Raw genomic sequence first — 14,451 nt, 5'->3', positions numbered from 1 at the left:
TTGGTTACTTTAGCCCTGAGCAGGAATGTAAGAATTCTTCATAAACAATTATGGAGATCTGATTATAAAATTCTGTCCAAAATGTAAGTTCTAAATCCATATTGCCTGAGGAAATATGGGCTGGGTCTAATTCCACCAGAGGAAATATAGATTTTCTGTTATTGAATTTTCCTTTAAACTATCATCTTTGAAAGGCTGAGTCATATAGAGATCATAAAATATTTAAGATGCTGCCTGACTTCAGACTATACTACAAAGCCACAGTCATCAAGAGAGTATGGTACTGGCACAAATACAGAAATATAGATCAATGGAACAGAATAGAAAGCCCAGAGATAAATCCACGAACTTATGGACACCTTATCTTTGACAAAGGAGGCAAGGATATACAATGGAAAAAAGACAACCTCTTTAACAAGTGGTGCTGGGAAAACTGGTCAGCCACTTGTAAAACAATGAAACTAGAACACTTTCTAACACCATACACAAAAATAAACTCAAAATGGATTAAAGATCTAAATGTAAGACCAGAAACTATAAAACTCCTAGAGGAGAATATAGGCAAAACACTCTCCGACATAAATCACAGCAGGATCCTCTATGACCCACCTCCCAGAATATTGGAAATAAAAGCAAAACTAAACAAATGGGACCTAATGAAACTTAAAAGCTTTTGCACTACAAAGGAAACTATAAGTAAGGTGAAAAGACAGCCCTCAGATTGGGAGAAAATATTAGCAAATGAAGCAACAGACAAAGGATTAGTCTCAAAAATATACAAGCAACTCCTGCAGCTCAATTCCAGAAAAATAAATGACCCAATCAAAAAACGGGCCAAAGAACTAAACAGACATTTCTCCAAAGAAGACATACAGATGACTAACAAACACATGAAAAGATGCTCAACATCACTCATTATCAGAGAAATGCAAATCAAAACCACAATGAGGTACCATTACACGCCAGTCAGGATGGCTGCTATCCAAAAGTCTACAAGCAATAAATGCTGGAGAGGGTGTGGAGAAAAGGGAACCCTCTTACACTGTTGGTGGGAATGCAAACTAGTACAGCCGCTATGGAGAACAGTGCAGAGATTTCTTTAAAAACTGGAACTAGAACTGCCATATGACCCAGCAATCCCACTGCTGGGCATACACACTGAGGAAACCAGATCTGAAAGAGACACGTGCACCCCAATGTTCATCGCAGCACTGTTTATAGTAGCCAGGACATGGAAGCAACCTAGATGCCCATCAGCAGATGAATGGATAAGGAAGCTGTGGTACATATACACCATGGAATATTACTCAGCCATTAAAAAGAATTCATTTGAACCAGTCCTAATGAGATGGATGAAACTGGAGCCCATTATACAGAGTGAAGTAAGCCAGAAAGATAAAGAACATTACAGCATACTAACACACATATATGGAATTTAGAAAGATGGTAACGACAACCCTTTATGCAAAACAGAAAAAGAGACACAGAAGTACAGAACAGACTTTTGAACTCTGTGGGAGAAGGTGAGGGTGGGATGTTTCAAAAGAACAGCATGTATATTATCTATGGTGAAACAGGTCACCAGCCCAGGTGGGATGCATGAGACAAGTGCTCGGGCCTGGTGCACTGGGAAGACCCAGAGGAATCGGGTGGAGAGGGAGGTGGGAGGGGGGATTGGGATGGGGAATACGTGTAAATCTATTGCTGATTCATGTCAATGTATGACAAAACCCACTGAAAAAATAAATAAATAAATAAATATTTAAGATGATCAAGAACAATAAAGCTATTAATCTATAATTTTAAAGTTTCCATGCACTATTCAGAAATTTCATTATTTTTAGTCAATAATGGCTTGTTTGCATGCTGTGTACATATATAGATACAAACTTGAAGTAGATAGATGATGCAGAGGAGAAAAAGTCTTCCCCTAATTTCTTTAGGTCTCCAGCTGGGCCTAAAAATTAAACTGATATGAGGCAAACTAACAGGAGAAAAACATACAAATTTTATTGAATTTTTCATGCATGTGAGAACCTTCACTTGAGAAAGAAGACCAGAAGTGACCAGGAAAGGAAGCTTGTATATCTTTGAGACAAAGGCACAACAAGCTTGGAAAGCATTGACAAGGCGGAGGGATTGATCTAGAGCTAATAAGGGTGTAACAAGTTTTATTAGCATAGCTTTCTTGACCCTAAATTCCTTGTCTCTGGTGATAGAAATGTCTCTCTTCCTCTTGGAACAAGGAGAGCACCTTTCACATAAGGGATCCATCTCCTGCTTTCAGGGAAGAAAGGCAAGTTTTGGGAAATCAGAATAACCATCCTGCTTCTGCTGTCCTTGAATTCCTTCAGCTTGAGATAGTCAATACACCAAGGCACCATATTTAAGGGCAGTACGTCCTGAACCCTATCATTGGATAGATGGAGAGAAGATTCACACTTTCTAAATATAATGTATGTGTCAGCTATAGATTTCCAGAAGGAAACAGTTCTTATTATCCATTTAATGCTGAACCCAATAGACAAGCAACAGGCAGAGGGCTTCATGTCATCCCCTCATACTCCTCTGAGAACCACCGGCAGGCTTCCCACCTTCCATGTTCCAGAAGGTCCAAAGTACCCTCTTCTTGAAAAGAAGGGAAGCCTTATAGAAAACCTCTCTCAAGTAATCAAACAAAGATTGTGGCCTTTGGAGTCTTGCTGGCTACATGTTTGATGACTTAAACCACCCCTTCTAACTGAGAGACTGAAACCCTTGCACCCTTAATTTCAAAACATATCAAAATGGGGATAGCAGTATCTCCTTTGTGGTATCATTGTGATGATTTAGCCCAACTATACAATATTTTGGCACTTGTTCGGTTGCTTGATAAATGTTCTCTCCCTTCCCCCTCAATGCCATTGCATTAGAGTGTCTGAGAGTGAAGTCTGGAAAATCTTTGGTACAGGTCTAACGGCTCTTTCATTCCGTGAAAATGGGGTAACGGCTGAGTTTGGAGAATAAAAAAGTGTTATCACAGACAAAGGAAAGAGGGAGAGCTGAGTCTGATTCTTATCATTTCTGTTTCCTCTTTCTGGCAGATTTGATGGGGATTTATTTGACAGTTACAGGAGGAAGTTGGGAAGTACCACCTCGCCTAATATTCATCACTGCTCTCCTTGTTTCTGTGTCTCCTTCATCTCCAAATATGTGCAGCATATCCCAAGAGTCTCTAATAATGGAGAGGTCCTCAGGAGAGGCCAGGAAGAGACTGATATGTCATTCAGGGGAATAACTTTTTCCTTCTCTCATGCCACATTTGTGATCTAAATGACTGACAAACACCAAAATAAAGTGCATTTACTTTCACCAAACCTCTTTTTTTCCATTTTGGTTGTTCCTGCTGAATTTCAGCTCTTCATTTCCTTTTAATTCATGTATTTTTTAGAGCTTCTTAACTTTGTCCATTTTTCTCCATTTCACCTTACACACTAAGGACAGACAGTTCTCTTAACATATAAGCCACATTACATCTTTCTCCACTCACAAATGTTCATTGCATTATCACTCCCTGGATGCCTTTGAAGACTTTTTATCATCAAATGACAAATCTCATTTTCAAATTCTTCTCCTATTGGGATTATCCTTGAACAATATGCTCTAATATTTGACAATTGTACTTCCTGAAACACCACGTACTTCAAACTCTTACACATTTTCACACATTGTCCCTTTAGTTTGTAGTCTTTTCCACTTTGTTCAGCCTGCCTAACATTTGCAGAACAATCCAAGCTGCAATTCTTCAAACATGCCCTACGTCCCTGCCAGTCCAAATCAGAATTCTATTCATCCCTTCCTCTTATTTCTATTGCACACTATTTGGGCTTCTATGAAGAATACATTAACATCTGCCCTTTCTGAAAAAAAAAGAGGTTGTTGTGGTATAGTGGAAATGACACATGACTTGACATCAGGAATTACTGATATATCCTGGTAATCATTTCACAACATATACATGTGTTAGTTAAATCACCATTTGTACACTGTAGTTTCATCATCTTATAGCAGAAGTGACCTTGAAAAGCTTTTATCATCTCTCAGCTATATAATTTCTAATTTTTTTAAGTACAGAACAGCTATTAAGTACAGTATTTGTTCAAGGGGCTTATCAACTTTTTAGTCGGCACCCACTGTAATCCCTCCTCTATGTTATTATTTTTTTAAGGCCAAGAGTGCTGTCTCGTATAGGCTTCCCATAAATTCTGACTGACCTTAAAAGAGGGAAGCATTTTTCATCATGGCATATGTGAATTCAACTCTTTGAGCACAACTGTTTCATTTTACCTTCATCACCACAGAAGGTATACCAACAGCCAACAGCTGCCTGGAAATGTTCAACAAAGTTATCAGTGAAGTGCAGATCAAAATCACATTAAGTTATATCATCTCACACCTATTAAAATGGCATGGCTGTTATCAAAAATATATTGCATGTGTGTGTTGTTTTATAGCTGAGGCATGTCTGACTCTTTATGACCCCATGGACTGTAGCCCTCCAGGCTCCTCAGGCTGTGGGGATTCTCCAGGCAAGAATACTGGAGTAGGCTGCCATACCCTCCTCCAGGGGATCTTGCCAATCCTGGGATCAAACCAGGTCTCCTGCAATGCAGGCAGATTCTTTACCCTCTGAGCCACCAGGGAAGCCCAAGAATATTGGAGTGGGTAGCCTATCCTTTCTCCAGCTGATCGTCCCGACCCAGGAAGTGAACCGGGGTCTCCTGCATTACAGGTGGATTTGTTACCAACTGAGTTACCAGGGAAGCCGATATATATATCTGCAGATATTGGCAATGATGTGGAGAAATTGGTAGGTAGGCAAATTATGCAGGCACTATGGAAAACGGTATGATGACTTCTCAAAAAAATTAAAAACAAAAAATCCATACTCTGACTATGCTGAAATCTCTACATATCTTTATTAATTAAGAAACAAATCTCAGAGAAAAGGCAGGATGAAGTGAGATGAAAAGTTCTATAGATATGCTGCATAATATGGCAGCCAAGAATTATTGAACAATTAAAATATAACTATATTTCAAATTAAGCTGTGCTTAGCTGTAAATACATACTAGATTTTGAAGACAGTATGGAAAGAAGAATGTGTAAATCTCATTAATATGTTTGTAGTAATTAAACAATGAAATGATAATATTTTGAACAAATTGTGTTAAATAAAATATATTATTTAAAAAAAAATTAAAAACAAAATAATTATTTCTGTGATTTTGCTTCTGAGCATATGTCCAAAGAAATCAAAATCCAATTAATCACAAAAGCAAGTTGAAATAAATATATTAGGATATTAAAAAAAAAGAAATCAAAATCAGGGTCTCAAAGAGATGTCTGCCTTCCCATGTTTACTGCAGCATTATTCACAATAAATAAGATATGGAAACGACACAAATGCCCATTCACAGATGAATAAAGAAAATGTGGCATGTAGCATATACATACTATCTAAAATCATTTAGCCATAAAAAGAAAGTATTTTACCTTTTACAACAACATGGATGAATCTTGAGTATATTATGCTTAAGTAAAATAATCCAGTCACAGAAGAACAAATACTGCGTGATTTCAATTTTATGTGAAGCTGAAAATAATTGTAGCATGGAAGCATATACACAACCATATGTAAAATATATAGCAAATGGAAATTTGCTTTATGACTCAAGGCTCTAACTGGGGATCTGTAACAACCTAGAGGGGTGGGAAAGGCTGGGAGGTGGGAGAGTGGTTCAAGGAGGGGGCATATGTATACCTATGGCTACGTCATGTATGGCAGAAATCAAACCAATATTGTAAAGCATTATTCTTCAATGAAAACTAAGTAAGTTTTAAATTTTTTAAAAAAGGAAAATAGTTGAACTCATAGAAACGTAAAGTAGAGTGGTTGTTGCAAAGGGCTGGGGAGATAGGGAAAGGGGGAATTGCTGCTCAATAATATCATGTTTCTGTTATATCATATAAATTAGTTCCAGAATATGCAGCACAACATAGTGCCTATAGTTAATAATAAGTTATTGTGCATTTTAAAATATATTAAGATCTCATGTTAAGTGTTCTTAACTCAGACACAAAATACACACACACACTAAACAAGGAAACTGGAGGTGATGGTTCAGTCAGTTCAGTCACTCAGTTGTGTTCGACTTTTTGTGACCCATGGACTGCAGAACGCTAGGCCTTCCTGTCCATTACTAACTCCTGGAGCTTGCTCAAACTATTGTCCATTGAGTCAGTGATGCCATCCAGCCATCTCATCCTCTGTTGTTCCCTTCTTCTCCTGCCTTCAGTCTTTTTCAACATCAGGGTCTTTTCAAATGAGTCAGTTCTTTGCATCATTTGGGCAAAGTATAAGAGTTTCAGCTTCAGCATCAGTCCTTCCAGTCAATCAATATTCAGGACTGATTTCCTTTAAGATTGACTTGTTGGATCTCCTTGCAGTCCAAGGGACTGTCAAGAGTCTTCTCCAACACCACAGTTCAAAAGCATAGATTCTTTGACGCTCAGCCTTCTTTATGGTCCAACTCTCACATCCATACATGACTACTGGAAAAACCTTAGCTTGGCAAGGTAATGTCTCTTCTTCTTAATATGCTGTCTATGTTGTTCATAATTTTTCTTCCAAGGGGCAAGCGTCTTTTAATTTCATGGCTACAGTCACCATCTGCAATGATTTTGGAGCACAAAAAACTAGTCTTTCACTGTTTCCCTTGTTTCCCATCAGTTTGCCATGAAGTGATGGGACCAGATGCCATGATCTTAGTTTTCTGAATGTGGAGTTTTAAGCCAGCTTTTTCACTCTCCTCTATTTCACTCTTAATTATCTCCACTAATTAAGATATTAGTACCTTAATTGTGGTGATGATATCACAGAAGTGTAAATATGTATCAATTTAAAAATACATACTTTAAATATATGAATTTTGCATATCAACTATATCTCAATAACACTCAGAGAAAAAAAGCCCAGGACAAGCAGTTGTAAAATATGAAGTGACCAAGTGGTGACCCTATTAACCTCATGTCCCCTGCCCTCCTCATCCCATTACACACCATACTCTGACTCTCCTCAGGGCCTTTACACATGGTCTCTCTGTCTGGAAGCTAATCCCACAGATTTTTGCCTAATCTGCTTATTCCCAGTTACCCATGCCTCTCTAATATTAGCGCTCCATGACATCATACTGCTCTCTTTGCTATATTTCATTCATAGTGCTTATAACTCCCTGAAGTGCATGATTTATAAAATTGTAACCCATTTCTCCTGCTAGAACAAGTTCCATGAGGTAGAATTTCTTCCGTCTTGTTCTCAATCATAACTGCAGTGCATTGAATGGGGTTCGTTGTGAATTAAATAATTTCTATGAGTAATTCACTGAGACAAAATGCACTGTAACTCAAGAATCTGAAAATAAAGTTGACTTCAGTACTAATGGAATTAAATAATAGGTATCATTCATTAATCAGCTACTATGTTTCTGCTAAAAAGAGCTGGACACAACTGAGAGACTAACCTGAACTGATGTTCCTGCTAACATATATGAAAAGTGAAAGTGAAAGTTGGTCAGTCGTGTCCAACTCTTTGAGACCCCATGAACTGTACAGTCCATGGAATTCTCCAGGAAAGAATAATGGAGTAGGTAGCTTTTCACTTCTCCATGGTATCTTCCCAGCCCAGGGATTGAACCCAAGTCTCCTGCTTGCAGGCAGATTCTTTACCAGCTGATCCATAACGGTAGTCTAAGAATACTGGAGTGGGTAGCCTATCCCTTCTCCAGGGGATCTTCCCCACCCAGGAATCAAAACTGGAGTTTCCTGCATTGCAGGCGGATTCTTTACCAACTGAACTATCAGGGAAGCCCACTAACACATATACATTGTTTCATTTTATCATCACAACTAAATCTAGGATCTGGCAATATTATTACCCTCACAGTGGAGATACAGTTATGCAATCATAGAAACCAAGGAGCTTATTCAGGATCACAAGAAAAATAGGACAATTATCAAATATAAGCTTAATCTAGCTTCATGATTTCTCAGGTGAATTATTTGTTATAAAGTATTCATTTCTCCTTTATCCAGTTGTATGAACTGCAAGCAGTGCTGCTAACCTGCCGTTTGAAGTTCACCAAGGCAAAGAGTACTCTAGACAGAAATTACCCATATTTTACTTACTGAAAATAAAATAACCTCCCATCATCAATTAATAAATGTATTCAAAAATCCAACACTTTTATACTTAATATTGTATTTTTCCAGTGAAACCATACCTAAGGATAAAAATAACCACTTAGTATGGAAAAATAATGAGATAATCTTATGAACTTCTTAATGGTGTATAGAGCAGAGAGCAAGCCTGAAATAATTATTAGTCTCTACTATCAATGCAAGTTGAATACTTCACTCAGTCCTGTGAGTTCCTTGAATACTAGAGAATCTGGTTGCCTTGACATTTGTGGGCATGCAGGAGGGCCTAGATGCCTCTTACTGGATGCCTCTTAAGGATGCCTCTTACTGTGGAGGCATCATTCACAGATGACAACCATGAGAAATCCTAAGATAACATCTGTCTACTTCCTCTTCACATCTTCCTGAACTTTAAAATAGATCTGAAATCTAGCTGATAGGTTTCTCCAGAAGGTGGGAATAGGATCCTAAGCAGAAAGCAGTGGCTAAAGGGTAGAATATATGTGTGTGTGTTAGTTGCTCAGTTGTGTCTGACTCTTTGCCATCCCATGAAGAGTAGAATAAGAAGGGGTTTTTGCAATGACGAGGGTAAGCAAACCAAGACACTTTCATCTCTTTGAGTCTAACTGGCTTCGTTTACAACATGGTTGAACTGAATCAGCATCCTCATGATGCTTTCATGTTTGTAAAGTAAGCACAATTCTTGACTGTTTTGAAAGAGACCACCAACCTTATCAGAACACGGTAACAGATAAGATTGGATATTTTAAAAATCAATACAGATAGGAAGACAGCTAAAAATGGAAAGCTCCTTTAAGTCTCAGTAATCTGAAGAGGACAATTTTAATCTCTGCTTTTCTCCAATGAGCGCACATGCTTCTTCCCACTAGCCAGAAAACATTTATTGAGAGCCTTCTTTCTGCAGATCATTAGCAAGAATTTCAGGGATTTTCAAAGTTTAAGAGTACTATCCTCATGACCAGAGAATACATTATCTAAAAGTCTTTCACCCATATAACCATGACAGAACACGATGCGTTTAGAATCATCAGTGTGTATGAACCATTTACAAGTCATTGAATAGTGAAAGAATAATTTCTGGTAAAGATCAGGAAGATGTAATATCTGGCCACAGCACTGTAGAGGGAATATTATATTTTGGCAAATAAAAAGTGGTTGAAAATGAACCTTGGAGCAAGAATTCTGACAGCCAAGGCACACTTCAACTCAAATTGGCCAAGAGACCAGATTGACAAAATCCATACAACATATTTATGACAGAAGGGGGAAAAAGGTATATTTAACTAACTAAGTACACATTCTTTAGATTTCTATTTTTCTCTACATTCTAGACAGTTATAGGGGCTGTAAAGATATATTCAAAGTAAAAATTGCCTTGGAGAGACTCCATTAGTAAGTAGAAAGTACTTAATTGGAGGCTGGTTGCTAAGCAAGACAGTGAGGCAATGCCCAAAGGGAGAAGAGAACAAGGAGGGAGTGATTAAAACAATATATAGGACTTTAAATTCTAAAACAAATGTTCCACAGTTTAGATGTTAGCTAGTGGGAAACGGATATACTCATTGGAACACAGGAGCAATATGTTGAGTGCCGCAAGGCCAGATCAATCTACCTGTATTACAGATCACATCCAAATGGCCAACAACAGCTCTTTGGAAAAGACCCTGACGCTGGGAAAAATTGAAGGCAAGAGGAAAATGGGGCAACAGAGGATGAGATGGTTGGATGGCTCATTAACTCAATGGATGTGAGTCTGAGCAAACTCTGGGAGACAGTGAAGGACAGGGAAGCCTGGATGCTGCAGTGCATGGTGTCACAAAGAGTCAGACACAACTTAGAGACTGAACAGCAACAATCATTAACTATCAGAGAAATACAAATCAATCAAACCACATGAGATATCACCTCATTAGTATGGCTATTACCAAGAAAAACAAGAGAAAAAAGAAAAGACAATCTTTATCCATTGATCCGTTGCTCAATACTTAGGTTATTTTTATGTCTTGGCTGTTGTGAATAATGTTACAACAAACATAGGAGGATCCTGGTTTCATTTCTTTTGCATATGTACCCAGAAGCAAGAATGCCTGATCATATGATAGTTGCATTTTTTAATTATTTAAATTATTTTCCACAGTGACTGAACCATCAACAGTATACAAGTCTTTCTTTTTCTCTACACCCTTGCCAACACTTGATATATCTTGTTTGGAAACAATCTAAGACCACAGACGAATGGATAAAAAAGACATGTCTTGTAAAGCAAGTATATTCCAATAAAGAATAAAATAAAAGTCATTCCAACAACAACAAAAAGAAGTGTGTCTATATATCTTAGGCAAAGAAAAAATTATTCACCTATGAGAAAGAGGGAAGTGTTTGATAAGGACAGGGATAAAAATCACCCACAAAAGGCACTACTTAAGTTAAAAACACTTGAGTGAATTATTTTGCTTCAACAATTTGTAAGAACTTGGGTGTTTATTTTCACTCTGATCCCATGAAGTCAATGAATGGCAAGATAAGCCCTCTACTCAGATGAAGAAAAAGATGTAGAAAGATTCAAGTGATCACAGACCCAGGTTGCTGGATAAAAGACAGGATGCACAGTTAAATTTGAATTTCAGATAAACAACAACTTTTTCAGTTTAAGTATGACCCATGCACAGCACATGACCTGTGCAATAGTGCTCCAGATATTGCAAGAGGGATACTTATACTGAAAAAAAACAAAAATGCGTGTGTTTCTATGAAATTCAGATCTGACTGGCATCTTGTATTTTTATTTTCTAAATCTGGCAACCTACCACAATTCCAAAGTAGGCCAAGAGAAAGTGGATTGGGAGCTTCCTGTGTGTTCTTAGGAGATGCTGTCTTTAAGTTCAACCTTCTTAAAGCACAACTGATTCACCATTCCAAATGCACACACCCCACCTCCCTCTTCCTGTCTCTTTTCCCAAGAAGGGCTGTGCCCAGAGTCAGGACTTACCTGATTTCTCTCATGAGATTATTTCCCATTCTCTCACTGTGACTCTGTTTCTCAGATCCTGAGTTTAATTCCACTTGGGGTGTCTTGACCAAAGTTTGACAGTGGCCACAAAACGGGGCAGGATGTTACATCTGACCACTGATTCATGCTTTCACCAATGACAAGTTGCCAGAGGATGGGCATAGGCATGGTAGAGAAGGCAGGGGAGGGGAAAAGGAAGAGATGTTAGTGTGAATGTGAGTGTGTGTGTGTGTGTGTGTGTGGAGTGTGGAAAAATCAGGCTGAAACATGAAAGAATAAATCTAGGGTTCATTTTGCTTTCAAGAAAATGTCAGGATTTCAGAGTCAGACAGGGCAGGGACTATCCCTATTTCTCAGAAATTTGAGATTTCAAGACTCTCAATATTTTGTCCTCTTCCAAACACACAAAAAGAAACCCTCCTAAAAGGAAAAGAAATAAAGTTAAAAATAAAACAAATGTCTGTTTGTTCTTCCATTTATGAAAATCAAATCAAATGTAAATGCCTTTCCTTAGTGGTCTGATACTTCAAAAGACAAGACTGCAGAGAAAGAGTAAGAAAAATAGAAGAGTCTGGACATTATTCAAGGTAAGTAAAAAAGAAATTTTTCTTCCTGTTGTTTTTTCAAGACTAACATTACAAGGAGGAAGGTGCCAGGGCCTAACATACAATCTCCACCATCTGGTTCCCCACTTCCTCCCCTACACCACCCATCAGAGCCACAGAGCGCAAGCTGGCCACAGTGATAATTTCAAGGCAGGCAATAAGCTGCCTGCTGACTCTGAGCCATTGTTGCTGGGAGAGTGAAATAGCTTTTTCGTTATAGTTCTCACGCAAAAGAGGAGAGAACAAGTAGCCACTTTTCTTCAGTTCTCATCCAACATGAAATTGATCTGCTGAATTCAGAAACTATACACTCATATGTTCCAATTCTCTTTTTCCAAATACCAGGACTGAGGATGTTTTAACTTAGCCATTGGCAGAGCTCAGGAAGTATCAGGCCTTGTGTGTGTGTGCAAAGTCGCTTCAGTTGTGTCTGATTCTTTGTGACCCTGTGGACTATAGCCCATCAGGCTTCTCTGTCCATGGGATTCTCCAGGCAAGAATACTGGAGTGGGTTGCCATTTCCTCTTCCAGGGGATCTTCCCAATCCTGGGATCGAGCCCATGTCTCCTGTGGCTCCTGCATTGCAGGCAGATCCTGCATTGAGTCACTGGGAAAGCCCAAATTCTGGTTCAGAAATTTCTAAATTCTAGTTTATGTTTCAATCACAATTGTGAGAAAAATACATCTGCAGCAAGATTGTCACACATCCCATTCTGGGTTTATGGCTTACCCAACTCGTATTTGAGAACCTGTGTACTAAAGCCCTGCTTCCCAAACTTTCACATCTATAATAATCATCTGATGATCTTGTAAATGCAGATTCTGATTGTCAAGCTGGAATCAACAATCTGCCTTTCTAACAAACTCTTGGGTAGATGCCACTCCTGCTGATCCTTTAAGGAACACAGTGCTAGACGAGGAATTCTCAAAGCATGATTCCAAACCAAGAACATCCGTTTCACCTGAGAACTTGTTAGAGATACAAATTCTTGGGTCCCAGCTCACACCTGCTGAATCAGAGACTCTTGGGATGTCTTCCTCCTATTGCCTGCTGAGATTTGAGAACCAGTGCCATAAACCATTTATTACTCACAAATGAACTCATCAGTCCCTAAATGCTTAAGTAGGTCCCCATTGGGAGCCAGACATTCAGTGATGGAGATGTAGTAACACCCAAGGTCTCCAATTTCTTCAACCTCTTTAGGGTCCCCTCTGCTCACACTAGCATGAGTTGGTCAGGAGAAAGACAAGGATTTAAAGGGTAAAGAATCCACCTGCAATGCAGGAGACACAGGAGATGCAGGTTCAATTGCTGGGTGGGGAAGATCTCCTGAAGGGGGAAATGGCAACCCACTCTAGAATACTTGCTTGAAAAATCCTATGGATAGAGGAGCCTGGTGGGCTACAGTCCATAGTGTTGCAAAGAGTCGGATATGACTGACTGACTAACACTCTTAATTCTACTACTGAAGGCTAGCCAATGAGCCTCCTGCACCTGACATTCTTCACCTGTGAAATAGATAGTATATAAGTGAAAGTGGATTTTAGTGTAAAATATTATGTAATGATGGTGGCTATGACTGTTGAATGAGCTGACATGCATGCTATAAGAAATTTCATTTAGTAGTCTCAGTGCTGTGTAGAAGAACAAGATACTAGCCTTCAAAGCCAATATCTCAAACTACACACTTGATGTGGGTCATTTTTATTCTTTAGAAGAATCCTCCCTGTCAATATTCTCCACATGGTTGCTCTCTCTACTTCATCTCTTCCCTATCAACAACTTCGTTTGTCATTTATTTGAAAGGCGCACAAAATGCATTCTATTTACTCTTATAGTCAGAACTATCATCTCACTTTGTACTTTTAAAGTCAGATATTTGATAACATGGGTTTTTCTTATCATTGTTATTATATGCTTGGCATAGAAAATCTAGAAAGTACAAATAAGAAAAAATGAAAACATTTAAATATCCCAGAATCCTATTACCCAGAAACAATTTCTATGTATTTTAATGTATATTTATAGTCTTTGCTCTGTGAATACACATATGTACCCCTTGGGTTAAAAAAATTTCCAAAAGGAGGTCTTCCTTTGCACATGTCTTTCTATGCCTTTAAATGGGTTTTTCAAAGATCAGTTTCTTATTTTTTTTCTTTTTTCCAGCTTTATTGAGGGATAATTGGAATAAAACAAATCCAAATATAATTATCATATACAATTTGGTGAGTGGATATATATATGTGTGTGTGTGTGTGTATAAATTGTATAGTGCTATATTATATATAGTATAGCACTAGTGGTAAAGAACCCACCTGCCAACACAGGAGATGTAAGAGATAATGTGGGTTTGAACCCTGAATCTGGAAGATCCCCTGGAGGAGGTCATGGCAACATATTCCAGTATTCTTGTCCAGAGAATCCCCAGGGACTGAGGACCCTCATAGGGTCCATAAGTCCATGGGGTCGCAAAGAGACAGACACGACTGAAGCAACTTAGCAGGCACACATATATACTCAATACCATCCCCACAATCGGGCTAATAAAAACAACCATCACCTCCAAAATTTCTTTA

The 14,451-nt window shown here is 38.4% G+C and overlaps 1 protein-coding gene across 1 annotated transcript in view; it reads right to left on the bottom strand.

Moving 5' to 3' along the window:
• The window catches only part of GCSAML (germinal center associated signaling and motility like), a 49,123-nt gene extending 37,728 nt beyond the window's left edge, over positions 1 to 11,395 (bottom strand). Inside the window, exon 1 of the mRNA XM_043912506.1 lies at positions 11,249 to 11,395. Within this exon, the coding sequence (XP_043768441.1) occupies positions 11,249 to 11,277 (29 nt within the window). The 5' untranslated portion in view covers positions 11,278 to 11,395. The remainder of the gene's footprint in view (positions 1 to 11,248) is intronic.
• Positions 11,396 to 14,451: the final 3,056 nt, after the last annotated feature.

This window comes from Cervus elaphus, chromosome 9, assembly GCF_910594005.1.
Source record: "Cervus elaphus chromosome 9, mCerEla1.1, whole genome shotgun sequence".
Taxonomy (NCBI): domain Eukaryota; kingdom Metazoa; phylum Chordata; class Mammalia; order Artiodactyla; family Cervidae; genus Cervus; species Cervus elaphus.
The sequence above is the reverse complement of the archived record's forward strand: the minus strand, read 5'-3'. Positions and strand labels throughout refer to the sequence as shown.